The sequence below is a fragment of the Condylura cristata genome, unplaced genomic scaffold, assembly GCF_000260355.1.
Source record: "Condylura cristata isolate star-nosed mole 26May11 unplaced genomic scaffold, ConCri1.0 scaffold00006, whole genome shotgun sequence".
Lineage (NCBI taxonomy): Eukaryota > Metazoa > Chordata > Mammalia > Eulipotyphla > Talpidae > Condylura > Condylura cristata.
The window spans coordinates 4197485-4222130 of NW_004567107.1; the positions used below are offsets into that span (position 1 = coordinate 4197485).

The 24646-nt window shown below is 55.3% G+C and overlaps 1 protein-coding gene across 4 annotated transcripts in view; it reads right to left on the reverse strand.

Moving 5' to 3' along the window:
- The window catches only part of SPTAN1 (spectrin, alpha, non-erythrocytic 1), a 48598-nt gene extending 23952 nt beyond the window's left edge, over nucleotides 1-24646 (reverse strand). For 2 of the 4 annotated variants that reach the window (XM_004677274.2, XM_012721316.1), the window contains exons 1-23: nucleotides 24599-24646; nucleotides 16659-16898; nucleotides 15516-15641; nucleotides 12218-12358; nucleotides 11796-11942; nucleotides 10500-10633; nucleotides 10256-10400; nucleotides 10027-10181; nucleotides 9297-9432; nucleotides 8569-8670; nucleotides 7742-7879; nucleotides 7132-7242; nucleotides 6557-6634; nucleotides 6281-6436; nucleotides 5887-6091; nucleotides 5255-5436; nucleotides 4695-4938; nucleotides 4409-4531; nucleotides 3722-3939; nucleotides 3038-3130; nucleotides 2657-2791; nucleotides 1719-1867; nucleotides 669-728 (exon numbers count right to left, since the gene is read on the reverse strand). In XM_004677274.2, the coding sequence (XP_004677331.2) occupies nucleotides 669-728; nucleotides 1719-1867; nucleotides 2657-2791; nucleotides 3038-3130; nucleotides 3722-3939; nucleotides 4409-4531; nucleotides 4695-4938; nucleotides 5255-5436; nucleotides 5887-6091; nucleotides 6281-6436; nucleotides 6557-6634; nucleotides 7132-7242; nucleotides 7742-7879; nucleotides 8569-8670; nucleotides 9297-9432; nucleotides 10027-10181; nucleotides 10256-10400; nucleotides 10500-10633; nucleotides 11796-11942; nucleotides 12218-12358; nucleotides 15516-15641; nucleotides 16659-16898; nucleotides 24599-24631 (3251 nt within the window). In that variant the 5' untranslated portion in view covers nucleotides 24632-24646. The remainder of the gene's footprint in view (nucleotides 1-668; nucleotides 729-1718; nucleotides 1868-2656; nucleotides 2792-3037; nucleotides 3131-3721; nucleotides 3940-4408; nucleotides 4532-4694; nucleotides 4939-5254; nucleotides 5437-5886; nucleotides 6092-6280; nucleotides 6437-6556; nucleotides 6635-7131; nucleotides 7243-7741; nucleotides 7880-8568; nucleotides 8671-9296; nucleotides 9433-10026; nucleotides 10182-10255; nucleotides 10401-10499; nucleotides 10634-11795; nucleotides 11943-12217; nucleotides 12359-15515; nucleotides 15642-16658; nucleotides 16899-24598) is intronic. The other 2 variants (XM_004677276.2, XM_012721317.1) reach the window with 1 other exon arrangement.

A 24646-nucleotide genomic window follows, 5' to 3' on the forward strand; every position in this document is an offset into this window, starting at 1 on the left:
GAAAAATCCAATAAAACTGAATTAAATGGTTTTAAAAAAATCTAAGGCCTCTCTGGTGGTGCAGGGGTTAAGTCTCAGCACTATGAAGCTGTCCACAGCCACTGCAGCCTGAGTTCGATCCCCAGCCAGGGAGGGACCCCCAGGGCGCAGCAGACCTCTCCGGTCTCCCTGCTGCTCCCTTGAGCAGTGCACTTCATCGATCTGCCTGTTCTGCTCCCCATTGTCTCTGGTGAATCCTCTCACCCCCACACCTCTGGTCTGTACCCCAGTCTCGTGTGCATGAATAAAAAAAAACTAGAATCACCATCAAATCACAGCTACCCACAGGGAAACCAAACAGCAAGGAGTCGCCACGAACCACAGCACTTTACAGAAAGGCGCCGCCCCCTGCAGAGCACACAGAGGGCCGCAGGCCTGCGCCAGCGGTGACACACCGCGGGCCCAGGGGGAGGCCGGCCGGCCACTGACACCAGCTGCACGCGAAGCCACCACGAGGCAAGCGGCTGGCAGGGACAGCGCCAGCGCACCACGTCCCGCGTGAGCAGGGGCTGCGGCACGGAAGGCGGCCTCCCGCCCCCCGGGGGAACGCGGCCTCCTGAGAAGCGGCTGAGGGGGACACACAGGTGGAGCATGGACACGGCGCGCAGCGAGGCTGGCAGCCTACTCACAGTTCTTCCACCTGTTTCATGCGCAGAGATACACTGCCGGCCTCCTTAGTTATGCGTGTCCTGCACGGGGCACAGCAAAAGCATGCATGAGTTAGTGGATTAATCCGCAGAGAGGAGAAGCGGCGTTCTGATGGCGCCGGGACGGCCGAGGCTTAGAGGGGAAGTGAAGGAGTCATTCCAAGCTCTCGGAAGCAGGCCAGGCCAAGAACGAAGTCACAGTCAAGAAACAGCGGGAAAATTAAATGGGGGCTCATTAGTTTACCTTCACATTCCTGAAAAAAATCGACCACACTTAAGGTCGTCAATTTGCCTGTCATGGAGACACTGGTGAGAGCAGAGAGCAAGGCCGGGCACAAGCACGCCCAGAGGAAAGCCTTTCCGAGTGCTAATCCGCAACTGAGCCACACACTTGGTCTACTCTGCTGTGTCCCCGACCCCGGCCCAGGCCTCCCACTCTCACCTCTGCAGGCCTCGCAGGAGCCTGTAAGTAAACAGAGAAGCTCCCCCCGGGGCCGCCAGGACCAGACAATTCTGGTCTACACTCTAGCGAGAGCGCAGCCCTCCTGGGGCCCAAGGCTGTCAGCAGTCAGACACCCCTCACAAAAGGAGGAGGCCAACGTGGGGCTTCGCTTTGAGAAAGAGGAGCAGCCTCTTCTGCCAGCGAACTTCACTCTCTTAACATGAGGCAGGGGAGAGGCGCTCTCCCAGAGTATTTAAAACAAGGCAGAGCTGTGAGGCACGGAACACCTGAAAGTCCAATTCCAGAAAGTATCTCCTGAACAGCAGGACAGAGGTTAAGATATGACTTAAAAAGTGCTGCTCAGAAGGTAATGAAGCGGGGTGGGCAGCGCAACACTGAAAACAGGTAACAGTCAGGAGCTTTCGTCCCAAACAGTACCCTGGGCTAACTGACTTGGGAAAGCAGGGAAAGTGTGCCCTGCGGTGCAGACAGGCCGAGGCACGTTGCTAAGGAAGCCTGCGGAGGCCTCTCTGTAGGCTGAGCTCAAGAGGCCTGGAGCTGTGTGACGGACAGACAGACACAGCCCTTACTGGTTGTCAATCTGCTCCTGCCGCAGCGCAATGCTGCCCTGCTCCTCCAGGAGGTTCTCCCGGGAGGCTGACTGGGCGGGGTCCAACTTCTTCACGTAGGCGGCTGGCACGAACCCCTGCCGGTCATTCACTTCCACTTTCCACCAGTCCTAGGAAGAGGAGGAGCAATGAAAGCAAATCTCCCCCCGTGGGGACGCACCGGCTGCCCGTGCGCATGTGCACACACGCGGCACACACGAGAGCGTGGCACGCACGCGGGGAAGACCCCAAGCCGGCCCTCAGGGCTCTGCCGGGATGGACACTGGCTCCCTCAGAGGCTGCCCAGCAGGAAGGCCAGGAGCCAGGCGGCACTGACCCCACAGGAAGGGCACTGCCTGCCCAGGCGCCCAGAGCTGTGCTGCCCAGGGCCGCGGCCACGAGCTGCAGGCGGCGTCCCAACTGCATGAAAATGACCGCGCAGTGACGCAGCAGCACACAGCCCACGCGGGCCAGGCCCCAGCAGGAAGGCCTGTGCTGCGCCTGCACAAACGGCAGGCAGGCCAGGGGGCTCGGGCAAACCAGAGTCATCGACGGAGAGGACTCACGGTCTCCACAAACTCTCACGATGATGGACACTGGGGTGGCAATGAGGAGGTTCCCAAGGCCGGAGGACAGCGTCCAGCCCGAACCCAGAGGGGAGGGGGCCTCTCGGCTCGGCCAGACTCTGCACTGCCCGTCAAGGTCACCGTGGGGGCAGGGCGCGCCAGGCCAGAGGCTGACTAGCCAGGCCTCGTCACCCAGAGCAGCCAAGGCCCGGTGGCGACACCTCTGCCGTCACGGCTGCCCCGCAGCAGCCAACTGTCACCGCCAGGCTCGCGCACACCCGTGTCACTGCGGCATTCCCAGACACCCCGCCGGCAGGGCAGAGCTGGCGGAAGCGCGCAGCCGTCTGGCCTTGCCTTGTTGGTGCTGTTGAGCAAGGTGAGGATGTCCCCCTTCTTCATGGTGACCTCTCGCGGGCTCTTCTCCTGGTAGTCGTAGAGCGCCAAGACCAGCTCCTTTCCAGTCTCGTCATCCATGGGGGCCACTTGTTGCTAAACACCCAAAGGAAAGCCAACAAAATCCAAGGCTGGCCGGGAAGCGTCGTCGCAACCCTCAACAGCTGGCCAAGCTGACCAAATACTCGCGTGACTTCTCTGCTTTTAACAGATACACAACTTCTCTGAAGCCACCAAGAAAATGTGACTGGAGAACTTCAGCTGCGCTGTCTCTCCTGCCGCGGCGGGGCCTCGGCCTCTGCCCCCTCCGCCTACCCCCGGCGGCCTCTGCCGCCCGCTTACCCGGCACGACTGCGCCTGTTCCCGCAGGGCCTGGATGCTGCTGCCGTAGGCGCTGAGATCCGACATCAGGGCCTCGTGCTTCTTCAGCAGAGCCTGAAACCGAGGCCAGAGCGGCCAGCTCAGGGGCGGCTCCTCCGTGCCACACCGTCCTCTCTAGCACTAAGCAGCCCACAACGAGGTGTCCCCCCGCCTGCACGTCCCCCCCTTGAGTGAGCACTCAATTCAGAGAAAATGCTGAGACTCAAGAGTGCTGTGTGCTCCCTGTCTTCATGCGTTAAGCACGCACCCATGAGCCGCACGAGTGCAGATCTACGGCACCTGGGCCGCTTCCAAAGCCTGTCAGACCACCTTTGGGAGACTCAAAGGTAGTTCACGTCAATGTTCAACTCATTCTGGTTTCTGGGAAAAGCAGCAGCGTAAGAGTGGGGCGGCACCACTGAGATTTCCTGAGTAACAGGGTGAGAATTTTGGCCTAAAACCAGCGCTCCTGTGCGTACGTCTGCACAGGGCAGAGCAGACATGCAGGGCTGATGAGTGCTGACGGCCGGAGGCGGCAACGGTTGCCGCTCTCCTTCCGTAAGGCTGAATTTCCACAGAAAAATGTGAAAAGCAGATTCCAAAATGCCACAGGGGCCGATCACTTTCCTAAGTGGGGCCCTGGCCCCAGTGGGCTCCCAAGTTCACCTCCGCAGAATCCTCGTCCTTCCCGTAGTCAGTGCTGCCCACAATGGGCTCCTTCTCCCGCATCCAGGACTCGGCTTCGTTGGCATCGGCAAAGTACTGCTGGGCCTGCAGCGAGTCCTCCAGGTCCTGCCGCCGCTGGGAGGCCTTGGACTTCAGGGACTCCCACTTCTGGTTCAGTTCATGAAGCTTGGCCTTCACGTCCTCTGCAGCGAAGTGGCCTGAAGGCGGTGCAGAGGGAGGACAGTGGCGAGGGCGGCTACCCACGGCACTCCCGCTCTTCCTGTGTGAGTCAAGCCTCGTACAATTCCCAGTCGCAGGGGCAGCCTGGGTTCTAACCTTTTGACAGATTTGCTTTCTGCCCCTTTATGTAGCAGATTTCCCAAGCTGGCACTGGCGACTTCATCACAAGGGTAAAAAGCCTGCCCCCAAGTCCTTGGGCACCGAGCGCGCCCAGGCCGCTGATCAGGACACCCCACCGCTCCCCCGTTTGTCCCATGAGCTGGGAGCACAAGCTGTCTTCACTGACTCAGGTAAGACACAAAGGTCACGCAGGGGAAGGGCCAGTCAGGGTCACACACCGAGGAGAGAATGGGGAGAGTGGTCCACCCCCCACAGCCAGACCTCAGAGCCCACGCGGACCCACAGGGCCGGAGAGCAAGTGCAAAAGCCCCGGCGATGGCCACACACCTTCCTCCACCATGGTACTCCCCTTCTGAGTGACCGCTTTGATGCGGGGCTCGTGTCCAGCAATCTCTGCCTGCAGGGCTTGGTGTTTCTTAAGCAGATTCTGGACTCCGATCAGATCTTTGCCTGAAAGAAGCAATGGCCCCTCGTCACCCACGCCAAGAGGAAAGTCAGCGCCGTCCCTCGCTTCCACCACGGCCGGAACCGACCACGCCCACGCTGGCCTGCGCCCCGATGCCACAGGGCAAGCCCGTTCCTGACCGCGCCCGGTCCGAGGCGGCAGACTGACCTCTGTTGGTGGACGCGGCGATGGGCTCTTTCTCGCGAATCCACGTCTCCTCATCCTCAACGTCTCGGAAGAGCTGCTGCAGGCGCAGGGAATCAGCCAGCTTCTGCTTCCGGGCAACCATGGGCTCCTTGAGCGCCTCATAGCGAGCCACCAGGGCTTCCTGCTTCTTCTTGATGTTCTCAGCATCAAAATGGCCAGCATCCTGGAACTGCCGGGCCTGAATGGTGATGCCATCGATTCGGTCCTGAAGATGGGAAAAGGCAGTCTTAGAGGCTGGCAGGCCTGGGTCCTGCGTGCTGGGCATTCCTGGGCGGACTCCATTCCTGTGCGGGTGATGTGCTCATACACGAGGAAAAGCCAGTGTGGGCTCCCCACCCTCAGGGAGTCCTCCTGCCATTCGGCTCCTGGAAAACTCTGGAAGGCCAGCTCATCTTGAGCAGAAGCCCACAGGCTCCCTCCTAAGAACACGACCCTCCTGTCCCCCGGCTGGTCTGGTCTCCAAACCACCCGCCGCTCTTCACCCGTGTCTGCACACCACGGCCGCGCCAGCCTCCCCCTACCTGGTGCGCAGCCACGTCCGCCTCCAGCAGGGCGTGCTTCTTCTGGAGGTTCTGGACGCCAGTGAGGTCCTTGCCGTAGTCATCCGAGGCCAGGTGGCCCTCCACCTCATACAGCCACAGCTCGATGTCTTCCACGTTGCGGTTAAACTGCTGCTGCTGGTTGGCCTCACGGAGCTTGATTCCTGGTCAGAGGGCAAGTCTGCTATTCTGCCTGTGAATATCACTGGCGGCCTGCCCGGCCCACAACGCTGGCATCCAGCATACTTGGGCTGCACCTCTGTCAGAAAGGCAGCAAGAGCAAACCACCCTTGGTGCTCCCTGACAGACGCTGACCTGCAGGGGGTTTAAGCAGCGCTCAACACCCACGAGACAAGGGACTCGAGGCTGCGTCTCCCGGCTCACCAAGTCAGTCAGGGCCGGTCGGCTACAGTTCCCTTCTCACTCTGACCCTGCCAACCAGCTCGACCACTTCAGTGAACGAGCAAGGCACCAAGGACCCATGGCCAGCCACACGGACACAGGGAGTGAGCCCAGAGCCTGGGTCACCCTTCACCTGCCCTGTGGTGTGTTCCTACCACTCGCCAGGAGTTATTTATTCCTAACTGCCAGCCTAACCAGTGTCGCTATCTCACCTTTCAGTTCAGTGGCCTCTAGTAATTTCTTCCACAAACTGATGACCTCATCCATACGGGTGGCCACTTCCTCTTTGGCATAGTGGTTGACATCAATCAGCTTCTGTCCCGCTTTCTCCAGGGCGTCGATGCGGCTCTGGTTTGCTGAGAGCTCAGCCTCAAAAGCCTGATGCTTCTGCACTTTTCCTTGCAGGTTGGATGGGTCCTGCCAGTCAGAGAAGCAGGTGAGAGCTGGAGCCGGTGTCTGGTCACCGCACACGGCCTCCACGGCCTCACTGCTCCAATGAAACAGCGCCGCCCCCAGGGGCCCGTGAGCGTTTCTTCTAGCTCAGTGCGCTCGTGCGGGCTGTGTCTCGCTCGCTCCCCCCGCTACCCGCAGGCTACCAGCGCATACCTTATAAGCCTCATCTGTGGCAGTTTTCATCTTCTCATTGACCCAGCTCTTGAGCTCGTCGGAGTCCCGGAAGAACTGCTGCAAGTGGAACGAGTCGGCCAGCTGGGTCCGGCGGCACATGGCTCTCTCGTGAAGGGCGTTGCGGCGGCTCAGCAGCTGAAAGGCAAGCACCCGCGTCCAGCTGCAGGCCTCCCCGAGGCTCCAGCCTGAGAAGCTGTACGGCTACACCGCGGAAGGGCTGTCCACGGGAGGGAGGCGCAGAGCGCGGAAACTCACAGCGTCCCGGCGAGCAGCCACGTCTTCCATGGCATAGTGGTTGTTCTGAATCAGCTTGGTTGCAAATTCATCCAATGCCTAAAAAGAATGAGCAGAGTAACAAATCGAGGCACAAACACCTCGATTTATAAACCTCAACACAGGCAGCTTTTGCACTAAGGTGGACGTGACATTTGTCCCTGAGCTTCTGAGCTGCTTGCCTCACGTTTTCATCAGCTATAACGACAGCCTGCTGGCTCTGTTCACGCCTGGAGGCATCGGCTGCAGCTAACACCATGGCATCACCTGAAGCGACGACAGCAAGACAGGTACCAGTTCACCACCTTCCAATTCCTCCTTGTAAGATGTGTTCAGTGATTAAATACCCCTGACGTGAATTCTCACCACGGTCAGCGGAGGGAGATTTCAGGGTGGAGGTTTATGTCACTTGGTATCAAGTTGTTCCCCCCAGCAGCCGGGAAGCACCGCCTGAGACTGCCTCACCCACAGGCGTGCCTTTCCTGAGAGCCCTGCAAGCCTCGTCAGCAGCTCTGCCTACTCTGAGGATCAGTAGATGCAAACAGAAGGGGTCTTACTGTAATCTTCTCCTCCTGGGCACTGAGGGATTTCTCAAAATCCTCATGCTTCTTGAGAAGGGCTTCCACACTATCCAGGGAATCCCCTAGGTCTTCATTCAACAGGAATGCCTTGCGAGAGGAAAGAGAGTTCAGAACAGTGTTTGCTTCCTTTCCTCAGGCTGGAAAGCGAAGGCTACTCTGACCAAAATACAGGAAGGAGGAAAGCGATCCTAAGGCTATTAAACATCTAAAAGCTTCTAGAAAAGTCCTTTTAGGTTTGCTCACAACTAATTCAACAGCAGCGTGAAGCCCCCCCCCGCCCTTGATTTTCTTTTCAAAACTTTTTCAAACAGCTTCTGTTGTCACTAGGTTTAGATTATGTATAAGTTTTAAGGAAAGAAATCTTAGGTTTAGAATATGACACGCTTCTGAAAAGCAGAGGCCTGTCCTAAGGGCCTGGAGCCCTCGGCCGCAGGGGAAGGGCTGGCCCGGCCGACTGGCTAGTGGCCCCTCGCCACCCTCCACACTCAGCCCTCCTGGCTCCCTGTGCCAGACACCAGGCTCTGAGCGCAGGGGCCGAAACAGAATCAGACTTCTTTTCTCACGGGCTGGCGGGCTCCCGAGTCACCTCCTGTTTGCTCATCCAGTTGTCCACCTGCTCCGTGTCGCGGTAGAAGAGCTGCAGGTCCATGCACTGCTCGTACTGCTGCCTGCGCAGCTCCCACAGCTCGAGCAGCGCGGCCCTCTCCTCGGAGAGCACGGTCAGCTGCGGGCGGAGACGCAGCCGTGAGCCACCCCACACGCCACACCCGCGTGCTAGGCTGCGGGCCCCTTCCTTGCCGCCACCGGGGCCCGGAGTCAGTCACTGCTCCGAGTCAGTCACGCCGCGGAGTCACGCGGGTCCGGCAGCCTGGCTGCTCCTGCGCGTCTGTGCGGGGCAGCGCAGTGCCGACGCCACCGTGTCGCTTTATCGCAAGGGCGCAAGGGCCTTTACGCAAAATGTGCCACGAGCAGCTACCCAGAAGCGAGGTAGAACCGTGGCGTAGGGACTCCATGAACACAAGGCTGCCTCAGACCTAATGTTCACGCCCTGGAGTTAGTGAAAGTCTTGGAAATGCCTCCTCTTGGTCTAACGAGTTCATCATTACCGAATGTTCCTTGGGCAACTCTACACTCAAAGATACTTTGAGACATAATTACGTACACATACACATATAATTTGATAAAAAATTTTCTCTTGGCCCAACAACGGATGCAGGACCCAACGCCCTGCAAGGTTCCTTTTAAAAAGGAAATTTTTAAACACGTGTGTCCCCAATGAAAATGACTATCGCTGCTCCTTACTCCATTGGTGGATCTCAGGGTCTCATATACCACAGAGAGGGCAAAGATACCATCTGAAGATGACCAGAGCTTTCAGGGGTGTTTAGGGGAAGAACCTCGCCCCACTCTCACCTTCTCCTTCACCTCATCGGAGGCATAATGCCCAGCAGCAAGGAGAGCCTGTCCAGATTCATCAGCAGATTTGAAGCTATCTTCATGAGCGTCAATTTCACCCTATAGGGGAAAAGGTACAACTTAGGCCCAGAACAGTATAAAAAACCAGGTTGTTGGATTGAAATACTCACTACAGATTGAAATATCACATCTGGATGAGGAACAGAAGTAAAAGTAAGGGCCCCTCCCTGGGGGCACAAAGGGTAAAGTATCAGCAGTCACCGCAGCACAAGTCTGATCCCCGCCAGGGAGCGACCCCCAGGGCGCGGCAGCCCTCTCCTGCCTCCCGCTGCCCCCTCAGCAGTGTGCTTCGCCCATCTGCCTGTTCTGCTCCCCGCTCTGTCCCTGGTGAAGCCTCTCACTGCCCCCACCCTCTGGCCTACTATCCAGTTCTTGTATACCTAAATCTAAAAAAATTTTTTTTTAATTTGGGTATCCTCAGACCAGCTGTGAAGTTCAGCACCTACACGACGAGAGCTGACGAAGCACATGACTGGAGTGCCACCGCCGGGCCACAGCTGGCTCTCTGCCTTTCCAGGCCAGTGGCTACCCTCACTGTCACAGCCCCCGGCCCTCCAGAGAAGCCGAGGCACCACCCATGGCACCCGCGAGCACTCTCAGCTGCCGGGGCGCGGCGGGCACACAGGGCAGGGCGCGGCGCACGCGACGCCGTCTGGGCACGAGACCTTGTGCTCCTGGTGCCTGTCCAGCAGGGCTTCGGCCCCGGCCACGTCGTTGGCGAGCTCGTCGGCGTTGATGAGGGCTTTCATCTCCGTCACCCAGCTGGTGAGGTCACGGAAGTCAGCGAGGAAGCGCTGAAGCCTGAGGAAGCCCAAGGGGGGTGCTCAGAGGTGTCTGGTCCCAGGGCCGGAACGGGCCCCCCTGAGCCTCCAGATTCCAGCTCTCGAAAGTCTGACAAACCCTACACACTCTGGTCCCGAGAAATACGAGATTCTTTTAGTCTGAACCGTAAAATAAAACGAGGAGGCTGCCTCAGCCCTTTAAAACTTCGGTTCTGTTCCTCATCACCCTATGTTCCCCCACTTTGCCCCTCAAGCTCGACATCCTGGTCAGGAAAAGCGCTCCTTGCCTTCCAAACCCTTGACTGACCCACTTCTAACAGGGTATTTCACATGGCGCTCAGGTGGCCAACACGAGATTTCCAGCCCCTACCAGCCAGCACAGTGAAAGAGGATGGACACAGTCCAAGTTACGAATACGGCGTCTACTCACCCGCCCGCCCGCCCGGCCCCCTCCCTGTCTGCACACAAAGCTAAGAAAGTCGCCCGCATTTTCCTAGCAGAGGACACCTGGCAGGACGCGCTGCAGCTTTGGGCCAGCACTGACCGCAACTCCTTTCTCCTCTGGGAACATCCCCCGTGCCCCTGGGCTGCCAGCACGGGAGGGCGCCTCTACCTGTACGAATCGTTGAGGCGCGCGTGTCTCTCGGCAGCCAGGGTGCGGATCTGCTCCCAGTTTGTGATCAGCTCCTCCCGCTTCACCTGGATCTGCGTGGCGCTCAGCGGGTGGGACTGCTGCAGGCGGTCGGCCTCGGCGCACAGGGCTTTGACCTGGAAGCACAGGCGCTCGGCACCGCTCCCTGGCCTCAGCGACCGGTGGGCAAACCTACCGTTTCCAGACCTACCTTGTCTTCCAAGGCAGCAAGATCTCTCTCCAAGCCCTCGTGCTTCCGAAGCAGAGCCTGAACGCTTGCCAGGTCGCGGCCAAAATCGTCAGAGGCCATTAACTGCTCCTTCTCCTTAATCCAGCTGATGGTCTCGTCCACATCCCTGTGACAGAGGCACCAGTGAAGCCACAGGAGGCCGGGGGCCCCACGCTGGCCGGGACCGCTGATGCCTGCTCCCCGAAGCCCACTCTTGACTGGGTACCTGTTAAAGCGCTGAACCTCAGCGGCCCCAAAAAGCTTCCCCTGCCTCTGAAGAGCCAGGCCCTTCAGCCGCTGCCAGGCTGCGTTCACTTCATCCTGCTTCGTCTTGATCAGTTCCTCCTCGGGGTGCTGCTCCTGAGAGGGAAAGAGGGGACTGGAGTTGGCCCACCACCTCTGGCGCCTCCAAGCTACCTTGGGGCAGGCGCCCTGAAGCGCCTTCATCATTCCGAGAAACCCTGGGCTCCAGTGTGGCCGGAGGCGAAGCTCGCTCGGCATTCTCTAGTGTGGCAGGGCAGCGTCCCAGCTCCCTCGGAGCAGCGAGCAGGCTTTCCTGCAGCGCACGGGCCAACAGCACGAAAGCCTGTATGTCCGCAGGTGCTTCAGTGACCAGCAGGTCCTTCCAAGTTGTTCACAAGCCTTCCTGCCTGACGCGTGGCTTTTCGTCTTTGCTCCTGACTTCCAGCTGGAGATACTTCTTTCAAAGTATCCCTCCTCACCAACGCTATTTTCTTTTGTTTTAATAAACACAAAGACAATGTGTCAAATAAAGTGAAGCCAGTCAGGGCTCTGGGACTCACATGGGAGGTCTTGGGACTGGCCTGACTCGTTTCTCAGCATTTCTTGAGGTGGTCCAGGATTTTGGGAGGACGGTACCACCTGTGTCCCTGCACAAGGGTGGGGTATTGCTGAGAAGCATCTGCTCTTCCTTCCTTTCACTGCTGAGCTCAGAGGACACAACTACCTGTCTAGACACAGACCCAAACATCTAAGATGTTATTTTCCCACCGAATAAAATACCCCTAAAATCAAAAACTGTCTAGTTCCCACTAGGTAATGTCTCTGGTGTGTGCAGAGCGGGGCGAGAGGAAGCTGCTCCCAAGACCGCGCGTGTTGGCAACAGGAAGAGGCACCGACACCCTCTGCAGGGAGCCCAGGGCAGGTGCGCATCCAAAAGGAAGGGGGAGCAGGCAGGTGGCCTCTGCCAACCCCAGGAAGCTCTGGCCACCACACCCTCATCTGGGAACGTCTGCTCACGCTTTGGCAGTCCAATGACTGTGCAAGCCCCACCCGAGAGTGGGCGGGGGCCGCAAATACCTGAACTCTGCCCTTCCTGCCAGGGCCACAGTGAACAGGCACTCTCTAACATAGCAGGAGCTGGTACTGTGCCTTTTTTAGCTCCAAACAAGACGACCCAGGTGGGCTCGCTGAGAAACAAGGGAAAGGTCATCAAAATGACCTTCTCTGCCCACTAGAAAGTGAGCCAGCGGTGCTGTGAGAAGCCCATGCTGTGATTTACCTGAGTGAGTTTGGCTGCAAACTGGTTCACTTCATTAACTCTTTCTTCATGGGCCGCCATATCAGTTTGAAACTCTTCAAACTTCTTCTGCAAAACCTCCACATGCTCCAAGTCCTGGCCCAGCTCCTCAGACGTCACAATCGCTTCCTGTCCAGGACCACACCAGAAGCAGAGTCACCACACCCAGCAGTCAAGGGGCCCCCAGAAACTCACAAGGAGCCCCAGGGGACTCAGGGGAGTCTTCTGTGTGGCTTGTGCCTTTAGCTCCTCTCCTAGTTGAGAGGCTGTGCTCGCAGCATTTCTGAGACCCCGGTTTTGGAGTCACACCCAAAGAGAGGGGAGAGCAGCTGGAGGCCCCGCAACCCCCACACTGCAGCCCCTTCTCGCGATGGGCCACGGGCGCTCGCACACTCAGAACTCACCTTATCACTGATCCAGTCCATCACGTCCTCGCATTCTCGTAAGTACTGCACCAGCTTCTGCGCCTGCAGTAGCTTGACCCCCTTCTCCTGCATCTTCTCCAAAAGTAACTCCCACTGGCGGTGCAGCTCCATCAAGCGAGTCTGGAGGCGAGAGAAGGGAGATGCTACCTGCGCAGATCGCAGCCACGTCTCGCGCCCGGCTCCTCCAGAGCCCTGGCGGGCCAGGAGCCCGGGAGTCTGAGCGGTCTTTTGAAAATACAAAGCCTAAGCTGAGAGGAGATGGCGCCTTTGATGGAGAATGACCAACGGGCCACACCTCCGAGGGGCGAAAGGAACAGGACAACCGACCTCTGGCAGGGAGATTTACTGTGGTTTCCTTTGAGAATTATTAGTAACTCTTAATGACCAACTCTTGGCATTATCTGTATTCAGATGCTATTACAAGTTATCGCTATTGAAGTGGGGTTCCTCGGTCAGACACTTACTAGGGCAGGAAAGGTAAGGAATTAGCATGGAGCCAAGCAGAAATTACCAAAGGGCGCATTTTGAATTAATGGAGATAAAGGGAAAAGACAAGAGCTACTAATAAACATCAGAAAATAATTACAAGGCACGAGTAGACAGCAAAACACTAGCAAACAGGGAAAATGGGGTCCGATGGCGTCGCTGGTTATCAAAGAAGAGTTTTGGCAGAAAAGGTTTTGGGGTTTTGGTGAAAATACAGTTTGTGGTCCAAAAGCCCAAGTAGGGATCACTTCAAACATCACCCAAATGGCAGCCACAGGCCCACACGCTTCCCAGCATCTTTGGGTCTTCAGAGCGCGGTGGGAGGGAGGACCGATCAAGACTCGGGGGCTCTGTCATGATTCGAGCCGAGCTGACCCAGTCTCAGTGGTCGGCAGTGCCCACCCAAGATACTGGGAGTCTCTGCACCTCATTGGCAGGAGGGAAAGACACAGAGCACTTAAAAGCAGCAGGTGCCACCCCCAGCAAAGGGAGAACCTGAGAGCCGGGGGTGGCCAACACGGGCGGGGGGTCCTTAGGACGTGTGCGAGGCTTCGTTTGAAAGGAGAAAGCAGAGGGGGAAGTAAATGCTCACACAGGTCGCGTCCCCCCATGGCTGACCCTGGGCGCCACCATGAGGAGGAGGCGGAAGGCACTGCAAGGCGGGCGGGCGGGAGGAAGGCGCCGACAGCACTCCACACTGCACCTACTCGGATGTGGGACCCAATGTGGGTGGCGGTGACGATGGGGCGCCACGCTGTCCGGTACGGTGTGAAGGTCTAAAGCACGACAGACGGGTTACCCTGGATAAGAACAGTCTTCACACACACCGCCCCCCACGTTCATGCTGCTCTCAAACTTAGGGCTGAATTTTGAGGCCCGATACAGGACCGAGCCAGGCTCACCTCGGCAACTGCAGGCATGAAAGTCAACAGTCTTTTGCTCAAATTAAAAGTGGGCCCACAGAAACACCTCAAGTCATTCTCTCAGAAAAACCACCTTCACACCGCCAGGCACCGAGCCAGCGCAAGGCCTGTGCCAGCAGAGAGCCCAGGCTGACCTCCCAGTCCTGGTGTCTGGTCAGAGTCCAGCTTACAAGCTCGCGCCGTGAGAGTGGGGAGGGTGGTGCCTGGGCACCAGGGCCGACGGGGTGGAGGATGCTGGCTCTGACTCAGGTGCGTTTCTCAACAGGACATGAGTAAGCAGGGGAACGTTCAGAGAGGCAACTGGGAAAAAGTTAAGGACAGTCAAGAGGAATGAAACACAGGTTGAAAAAAGCAAGCAGCTAGTCGCAGCTGGGCAAGGCAGGAAAGCATTACGACTCCGGTCCCGCTTGCCACGGGCTGGTCAAATGGACAAGGGGCTCAGAGTGCTCCGGGCCTCCGTCTCCACCCTCCTATAATCTGGCGGGTAGTCCAGACCTTGCAAGTGTCTCGGAAGCCTGGATTTAAACATGTCAATTCCTAGCAAAGTGCTACACACATACAGCTAAGAGCCACTCAACAAACAGCAAGAGTCCTTCTAAACGTGGCTTTAGCAGGAGCTGCACGGGGCTGCGAGCAGAGCGAAGCAGAGTGCTCTCTGGGGCCCCGCCCGCACCCAGATGGTCTTCTAAAGCCCAGCACTTGATCTAGTTCTCATGCCCACCTGCAACCTGGCCGACACGACAGGGCAGTGCTGCTCACGCTGGGGAACCAGGCAACACGCCACCGTCATTTCGGCCCAGACAGCCACGAGCGGGCAAGGGGGGCAGATAGATAGTTGCATCTAATAGACATACATCGCATGACCCAAATCTGCTAAATATAATAATGGGTCACAGGCATTTAGAATTTTATATAATAGTTATTAATGACCTTATATGGCTAATTGCAAGAGCTCAAAATGAGACCACAGCATATTCCAGAGCAAAACAGAGCTAAGTATTTATTGCTGGAAACCACAAGACCAGATGCTAAGGGCAGGAAACACCACCAGGGGTGCCAGAAGCAGCGGGAGAGGAAACAGCTCTAACTGCGGTTTCATGGAAACTTCTGGGACTGCCTTGCCAGGTGAGGGAGTGAAGCAGAAGGTCCAAAATGGAATGTGATTTTGGAGGTCAAAGAACAAAACCGAAGACAGAGATGAGGGAAGTCACAGATAAGAGCACCAACTTGGAGAGACTAAGTGGGCCTGCCTCCACCCTCCAGAGGTGTGGTTTTCCTTAACACTTGGATTGGAAAGATGAAACAAAGTGAACTTTAAGCCCTGGGCCTGCTTAGTAACGAGCACTACAAGCCAGACTAAGGAGCGAGTACTCCGGCCTCAGAGTCAGCCGGGTCACCGCCGCGACTGGCTGGCTGGTGCCCCGCGCACTCCTTACAGCAGGGCCTGGACTGGCAGGCTGACCGACCTCAGGAACCCCTCTAGGAGGGCAGCAAGCTGCCAGCGGAGAACGGCCGAGTGCTGGGACTCACCCTGTTGGTCTTTCCATTCTCACCGCAAACCACCCAGTTCACTAAAATGCCCTTCCCTCTGTTACCGTGTGTCAGTGTGGAGAGTCTGACTCACACAGTCTTGTCTGAACGATAATCACATTCTAATCTGTATTGCAAAATATTAATTCGGAAAAAAACATTAATTAACTGAGTATACATATTTGTTTGTATTCAAGCTGAATACAAAGGGAGGGAATTCCTTGAGAAGACGGTGTATATTCTTTCAAAAAGCTAGAAAGTCTGTTGCGAACACAAACCACCACTCACTTCCCTCCGTCCGTGCCCCACGAAGGAGCACCAGGCCCAACCCGACTCACCCTTATGGTTTCAGAGGCGAAGTGCCCTTCTGAGATCATCAGGTTCCCAGTTTCGTCCAGCTTCACAATGGCTCCTGAGTTGGCCTGCACTTCTGCTTCGAAGGCCTGGTGCTTCTGCAGCTTACCCTGTCGGTAGGCACGAAGTGAGCCACACGGGCAACCACACAGCACGCCGAGGTGCCCTGGGCCCATCACCTTCCCCCCTTTGCCCCTTCCTCTGATTACGGACACACAGCGGTCACCCTCAGTGCCCCGCCTAGCTGCCTCTCTGCTGACTTGCCCTCGGAAAGCCTGGCCATCGAGGGTCACCGACTGTGCAGGCAGCGAGGAGCGGTAAGATACCCTACTTAATTTTTATCGAGAAATTGAGTTTATGCTGATCCAAATCCTTCTGGAAACACAGGCCATTGCTGAGTTTTCTTAGCATAAAGGCTTGCCTAGCATACCACACCCACTTTCCCTCATGACACGACTGACTGTGGCTTCAGACACCCGCTCTGACCAGGCACCCGCTCGCGCTCTCTATCAAGCATGCAGCCGGGTGGGCTCGCCAGCCACTGAGCCAGCCCTCGTGTTTTAGCTGACCTTGGAGCAAAGAACCATGGACTCAACTACTGCTTCACTTGCTAAAAAAAGTCTTCCAGCAGAATCAGTGAGAAGAATGGCTTTGTCTCTTTTTTAAAAACAGCTTTATTGAGGTATAATTTGTACTATAAAATTAACATCTTAATTGTGTCTAACTCAATGATTTTGAAAGGCGTGGCTTGTACTAAGACTAATGAGCTGCTTAAAGAGACTCCTAGTATAAACTTTTACATCTCTGACTCGTTACCGGGAACAACACAGCGCACCCTTCTCAAGGACGCAGTCCAAGAGATGATCCCCCTGAAAAGACACTCAGTGGCGCATGGCGGCCCTGCGAGCCAGCGACTCCCCACCTCCAGGACGGACACTGGACACTGCGAGGCTCCCTCCCTGCTCACGAATTCATACCCAAGGGGATCCCCAGAATGCTGAGTTAGTCCTGCCTCAGCCTGTTTCTCTCGCCCTCTCCCAAGGTCACAGTTAAATGACTTTTTCTTGTAGGTTTGGGGCCAAGGAGTGAGTTCTTAGCTGCAGCAGGAGTCGGGAGGTCAGACACACCTGCAGGTTGGTTGGATCTTTGTAGTTCTCATCAGAGGCAATCTGAAGTTTCTCCTGGATCCATTTCTCCAGCTCCTCAGCATCTCTTTGGAAAAACTGGAATCGATAGGAATCTTCGAGCTTCTGGCGCCGGAGAGTCGAGAGCTCCTTGAAGCGGTGGTACCTGTCCAGGACCTGCTGCCGCCTCTCCTGGATGTCCTCTGCTGTTTCCAGCACTTTGACCCCACTTGGGTCCATTTTCTGAAAAGACAGAACGCCCCGCAAGCACTGTGAGCCAGGGAGGCGGATTCAGCGGAGCTACCAGACAACTGAGCGGGGAAGGTGGCCCGCGCTCAGGCTCCAGCCGGAAGCCGAGGTCCAGCTCCTCGGTGCTTCACCACAGAGCCAGCAGCAGCTCTCCGGCCCACCTCGCCCGCGGGCATCTCTTCCCACACCCCTCTTCCCTGTGCTACGCAGCCGCGGGCGCTTTCTGCCCACCGGTGCAGATGCAGGTCTCCTCTCTCAACCTGTCCTTCACAGTGTAGACAAAAAGAAGCCACCCCTTCCCCACAGCACCCACACCAGGCCCTCAGAGGCTGCCCAACAGCAGGGCAGGGAGACCAAGCCCCAACTCCATGTGTTTATACAAGCTGCAGAATCCGAAACACCAACTTTGGTACTCTAAGAATTATTGAGAAATTGACTCAAAAGTTCTTGCAACTGGTCTCTCCCTTTCGCTGTGAGAAGGGAGAAGGTTAGATGGAATTTACTCTCACACGGGGTTTTCTACCTTTCTGGATCTCAGTCTTTCATTCAGTGAATGAAAGGGGCTGATTACAAAGTAAGGGTCCTTCAGGCTCCACCTGAGGCTTCACCTGAGGTGATTTCCCGGTTTCCCCCAATGCCAAGTCTTCTGCAGGCCGCACAGGCTGGGCACTCACAGGCTTAGTTCTGTCTGCATGCAGAGTCTACAGAACAGTGTAGCTCAGGGGAAAAAAGACTGATCACGCTTTACTCCTACCTGTTATTCTGAAAAGCAAGGGAAAAGTCCAGTTTCAATTTCAAGTGAACTACAAATGCAGACTGGCAGGCTGCCCGGCTCTTCCCTCTAGCACTTCGCCTGCCCTGACTTTACACCCTTAGATTTCTGGACAGTTCCACCAAATTTTAATGCCAAAAAGAAAACCTGACCTACTTATGGGAGGAACCTAGAATATGCTACCGGCTCTTCTCAGGAGTAAGCCAATGTACTGCCCTCTACCCAACAAAGGCTAATGGCTGAGTTTCTAAATTTCAGCAACCTGTGACACTGCTTCAGCCGCCTTCCCTCTCGATGCTTCCTTCCCTGGAATGACTAGTAATTGGCAGGTGGAAATGGTTTTACAATCCTTCTACCTTAAGGATCACACGCTACAGAGAAGGGTCTGAGGTTTAGGAAAGGCTCACCGCTGGGTCTAGCGACTGGAAGGAGACGCCTGGAGCCCTCGGCACCCTTTCCACAGGTTTCACCAGTAAGCAGGGAAAAGCAGCCAGCAGGGAGATGGCAAGGTGAGCCCTGCAAGGGCCAACAGGGCTTTCTCTGGCGGGCTCGCGGCCTCTCCTCACAGCTGTTCTGCCCTGCCATAGGAGTCACGCCGCCCTCAGCCCTGCCTCCAGGCTCAGGTGAGCACACTTACGCAGGTGTCCAGTCAGGCATGGTGCCCCACATCCATGGCGCCCTCTACTCTACAGTAACAAGATAGAGGCCTGCAGGTGGAAGTCCTAACCAACTTCATTTACCCGACATCACTCCAGCTCACATTCTAAAATTTATAAAATGTGTAAAATCCGTGCTACCGGGAAAACACTGGCGAGCTAGTCCAGGGGCTGGTTCTGGTGCCCAGTTTCTAGGAAGGACGCAGAAAACTCAGGAGGAGACCAGCAAACAGCCTCCAGAGTGGCCGTGAGACCAGCTCTGGTAGGTCAGGGTGACGCCAGCTCTTCAGGGAGTAAAGGGACACAGGCAGCAAGAAAGCACTGTCCCTGGGCACCACCTTCCTCTGAAAACTGCACTCCCTGGGCGAGAGAGGAGGTGGCTGAGCTCTCCCCACCTTCCGTCTAAGTTACTCTCCACTAATTAACCAGTTAACATCTGCAAAGTCCTAATGGCCTCCTGGCGGCGCAGGGGTTAAAGTCTCAGTGCTATTAAGCTACCACTAGACACTGCCATTAAGCTTGATCCCCCCGCCAGGGAGTGGCCCACAGGGCACAGCAGGCCCCTCCTGTCTCCCCAAGTCCCCCCTCAGCAGTATGTTTCAGCAGATCCGCCTGTTCTGCTCCCCACTCTGTTGCTGGTGAATCCTCTCACTGCCCCTGTATCTCTGGCCTGTACCCCAGTTCTGTATGCATAAAGAAGGAAATCTTAAAAAAAAAAAAAAAAAGTCCTGCTTCTTTATTTTACTATGAAGAGAAGCCACGCCTGCTCTGAGGGCGCTCTCCTGAGGAGACGCCACCTGCTTAGCCGGGCCTGTGGGCCAGCCAGCACACCCGCCCGCCCACATCTGTCAGCCATACCCTCCCCTCCCAGCACAGAGAAATACTCTCCTCCAAAATGCATGATTCTCTTCACAGACTCCAAGCCAGCTGCATGTGCTTCCTCTGCGTAGAAACTTCTTTCTTTCCCAGGGGACTCCTATTTGTCATCTCAGCACCCAGCTGAAAAGAGGAGCTGCGGGCCCTGCCACCTCAACGCTCCTTTCTTCCCTCCTCCTCAGATCTAATCGCACTTTGCTGCAGCTTCACAAAGCACTTGCCTACACTTCCCACGGTATAATTAGACAGGGCAACCTAATCTTTGTGCCCGGATCTCCAGCACACAGAAGTCAGTAGAAATGTTCGTTGAGTGAATGATGAATTAACAGCGAGCGCTACAGCCGCTTCAGCGTAAGAGTGAAGGGAGGGCTTGAAGAGCAGCTGCCTGGGCTTCCTTTTCCACGCTGTCAAACTGCAACGCTGCCCAGGCGAAAGCCACACTCAGCGTGAGAGCAGGGACAAAGAACGCGCTGACTGCAGCTACGGGACGAGGCGTCGCCCCACCGAGTAAGGCTGAATCACTCGTCCTGCGCGGGCCACATGGCAGTGTGCTGGAGAAAAGAGCCGCTCTGCTCCCGCTGCCAGGGTGTGGCCCGGGGAAGTAAAGCTTGGAGGCAGGGCTCTGTGTCACCAACAGGGAGGGGGCTTGAAAAAGCAAGTCCCTCCTGTTTGTTCCAAGTGGACTTCAAGAGAGTCCTGAAAACCAAGGACCACCCAGAGCAGTTTCCCTGGGGACACCAGGCACAGCGGCTCCCGCGGCACAGGGCCTGGAGAGGGCTGCCGAGGGCCCCGCCGCCAGGCGTGGACGAGTCCCGGCGCAGACCGCTGGCTCCCTCACCCTCGCACAGGCACTGGCGGGCCAGTCTGCGGTTCCCCTGGCAGGGATGGTCTCCCCCACTTCACCCCTAATACCACAGACCCGCCCAGAGTCGGAGCTACCACTCTGCCTCTCACACCGCGGGTCAGGGCCTCAGCCCGTGGCTCCTCCTCGGCGCCACGGCCACGCAGCCACATCAGTCCCCAAGGTTCCCGAGGGCCGTGTCTTGCTCCTCCTCTCTGACCATCAAGGAGCAAGACCAGCAACTTGGGGACAGAGAAAGCGCTGTCACCTCACAACTACGGGACACACGTGTCCAACAAGCACGTCACAGGCGGAGACCACGGCAGGCGGAGGCCACCGCCGCCTGCACGGACGGGCCGGGAGGCAGAACCGCAGGCGCCGGCACCCTCGCCGATGCTCGTCCGTGGACACCTTTCCTTCCCTCAGCTTTTCTAGCCCCACTTTGGAGGAAAATAAAGGGGGGCGGGGGAGATCTATTAATTACTTAAAAATCCAAGTCAACGGTTGTCCAGGCCTGTGTAGCGACACCCAGGGCTGAGAATGTCTTTCTGTACTTGCTTGGTTCCCCTTCCTCAGGAAACAGTTAGGATGGAAAAACAGCAGAAGTGGTACGTCTAACCTGTTCACTTACACAATTTTCTTGCAAAGACCTTTCCGAGCAAGGTAGGGTCTATCTGAATCATTAACTACACTGCACAGCAGTCCCTGCGAGACGTCTCAGTCTGCTTAGTCACGTCTGCAGTGCCTGTCCTGGCTCCTGTCACAGAAGTTGCTGCATCTCTAAAAGTCCTTTAGAATACTGCTCTGGAAATCTCTAAGAAATCCCATTACAATGCCCTCCCTGGCGGCTCAAGGGGCTAAGGCTGAAGTGCAGCACTACGAAGCTCTCCGCAGCCTCTGCAGCATGAGTTCGATCCCCAGCCAGGGAGTGAACCCCAGGGCGCAGCAGACCTCTCCTGACCCACCCACTGCCCCCTCAGCAGTGTGTTTCAGTCAATTTGCCTGTTCTGCTCCCCACTCTGTCTCTGGTGAATCCTCTCAACCCTCCCCCACACCCCTCTGACCTGTACCCCAGTTCTTGTATCCATAAATAAATCTTTAAAAAAAAAAAAATGAAACCCCATCATAAAGGAGAGTCTCTCCCTGATGAGAGCGCCACGGAGCGGCAAGGGCCCCACCTGAGCAAACACCCTGCTGCGCTGCAGGCGTGCTCGTGGCCCTACCAGCCCAGGGAGGCAGCGGCGAGGCCTCCTGAAAGGCCCTCTTTGGCACCCCAGTGAAGTAGAACAAGTCAATTCTATACCAAGTGCTTTGGTCAGGTATAATCAGTAGATCAGCTGACGTCAGGAGGTGGCGCTCTGCCAACCACAGCTGGCCACCACTGGTTGTCCCTGGGGAGGAGGGCCATCTACAGCCACCACGGCTGCGGGTGGCACTCAGGATTTCCACTTGCGTGATTCAGGAATGTAAGTTACAGGTTAACAGGAGCCCTCCTCCACCTCTTAACCTGGTAGACTGCTGTCCCTAGTTTACCTACGCAAGTCCCAGTTTCTGTTTGCTCCCAAAAGAATAATTTCACCAGATTATATTAAACACTGGAAAAAAAGGTTAATATCACCAGGACCCTCTGCCAATCAAAACTAGGCGCTCCTCTGTGGATGCCCCGCCAGGGTGCACCACTGGTCCTGCTGGACCCCGCCCCGCCGGGCACAGGTAAGGCCAACTCCACAGAACAGGCCCCAGCTGTTCTCAGGCTTCAAGGGATTACTGCCTTTTGAGAGCTAGAAAGGAAGAATTTAGGAAATGTACCATTAAAAAAACAACCTTTAATCTCAGCAGATGATCTGCTCTGCTAACTACCTACAGTCTGGGAGGGCCCTCCCTGGTGGCGCAGGGGTTACAGCACAGCACTGTGAGGCTGTCCATAGCCACTGCAGGAGTTTGATCCCAGCCAGGGAGTGACCCACGTGGCGGCAGACCTCTCCAGTCTCCCCACTGCTCCCTCAGTAGTAGATTTCAGTAGATCTGCCTGTTCTGCTCCCCACTCTGTCTCTGGTGAGATCTCTCACTCCCCCTCCTCACACCCCTGGCCTGTACCCCAGTTCTTGTGTGCATAAATGACTAAATCTTAAAACACACACACACACACAGAGTTCACTCCACTGACTGCTTATTGCAAAGCAGCAGTCAGCTCTGATTGCGTCAACCATTCTATGAACTGGGAGACTGGCTGAGGTAAGGAAAGGAAGGGCTAAGTTTTCCCTGTATGCTTCAGGACACCTCCCACATAAGGTCACTAAAGACAAAAATCCAATTTTTGTAAATATCACTAGAAGAGACCAGAGGTGCAGGTATTTACAAATGCTGCAATGCAGCAGTCAAAATGTTAGCTGCATCATTCCGCAAGTGCTCTGAACTGATCTCCGGGGACTAAAGCAGGAATTACAACTATGTCCTTCACTGCAGTAAGTAAAAAGAACCTATCAGCATTCTCAAGCCTGCCAGCTCTCTGGGGAGAAGAGGTCTGAAGAGATGAGTCTTAGCTAGAAAGTCCCATTTAATCCAAAGACATAACATGCCTGAGAAGGACGAGTCTCTCTGCTCCCCAACCCCCCACCCACACAGCATCGGGGGTCCCGTGGAGCCAGACATGAGCAGAATCTTTGCCTTCCTGAGGAATGCCAAGGGACAGCTGTGTGGGGGCAGTTCCTGGTATTTAGGGAATCTTTAATGCTCCAACCTAATCTAGAAACTATGGGGCCCCTGTGCAGGGGGGGTTGGGTGGGGTACGCCTGTCTTTGCAGGGCGGGGAGGCAGTGGATGAGGACGACAGTATGTTAGGCAACAGAAAAGACTGCGATACAAACATTTTCAAACCAAAGGTCAAATGCTTTGGATTCTGCAAACTTGGCACCTGCAGTGAGTGGCGAGGACACCCCCATATGGATCTCTGAGAGCAGAGGGATTCAGCAGCTTCTCCAGAGGCCCAGAAGAGAATGCAATTGTCCTGAAAGGAGTCACTGTTGGAAACAAGCATCCAGCTGCTGTCCTTTCAACAAGCTGGTGTGCTGGATGGGAGAGGTATCTGGACTACTACTGAAGGAACTCTGACTTCAGGCAGGCCACCGGAGTGACTGTTTTGGAAGGAAAGAGATTTCATGGACTAACAGGATGAACAGATTATGTGGTTCTATTAAAAAAAAAAAAGCCATAGAAACCACTTATTAATTTGATTTTCATTGCTTAGTCTGCACGCAAAGGTGCGGAACAGACAAGGCCACAGTCCCCACGGCTTAGGAATTCCTATTACCAAATTTTACATTTCCAAAGCAAGAGAACTGCATCCATGGATGTGGTATAGCTCCCCCAGAACAAACCATCCCAGAATTGGTTAGCACCCATGAAACCTTATTTATACCAGCTGATTCTCATATCAAACAAGGGAAATCAAAAGCAGGTAAGCTGCAGATTTTAGTGGCAGATATGATGTTAAGTAGACAAGTAAATAATATGTAAAGAACTTTAACCATGATCAAATTCAAAACAACAAGTATTTCTTCTTAAACCACATTCCAATCAGGACTGTGGGCCCACATGTCAGCCTTCAAACTGATTAATACAGTTCAACTCATTAGCACGATTCTGCAGTGAGCGGGGACTTAGCTTTAAGAAAGCAAAGATTCATACTGCATTGCATCAAAATCCAGAAATTCAGAGCAGCACTGAGAAAACTTACTTCCGAATGCTTCCCATACACTCTCCTGCTGCCACTTACCTTTTAACCTGTAAAATTCAGAGGAGAGCTCTATAAGTACAAAATACCGTTACAGAGATTCAAACAGGAAAAGGCTATAGTGTGGCCCATTTTTATAAACCTTGTTTAAATAATTAAGCAGTCTGATTTATAAAAGGGCCTGCCTTGGATTTATCACCTATAGTCACTAGAAATCTGTAAAGCTTATATTTCTCCTTTATGGGATTAGTCAGACATTAATTTTAAGCATTTTTCTTTTCTTAAAAAGTCCAATTTAGCAAACACTCAAAAACTATATACAAATAAGACAGATGTATAGTGATCTTGAAAAAAAAAAAGTTCCCTTACAGGGATTGTGGCAGGAAAAAAAAAGGAAACAGGAAACAAACCCAAGTTTACATAATCTGTCAAATTAAAAAATACGATTTTTATACCATTTTAGATTTTCCCCCAGATATATCTAGGAAAATCTATTTATCCCTTGGTTCTTAAGAACCAAGTAACCATTAAAAAAAAAATTCAGCAGACACTACATGCAAACACCAGTAGGGTGACAAGAAATGAAGACAGTCATGCCTTAAAGGAGCACAGAGAGGCGGCTTTGGAAATGCCAGACTGACTTCGCTGGGACGTCGGCTCACTTGACACCCCACCCCGACCTCGCAGCCGGCTCCACAGGAAGGTCATGCAGCAGCCCCCGTCTCTGGGTCACTCAACCTCTTGGACACAAATGGTCTCCACTGCAAGGCAGGCAACCCCAGAAGGCCACACATTTCCTGCATGCGGGTCAAATACCTGGACTCTGCGCTTACGAAACGATGACAACATGGTGGAGGAGTGTGG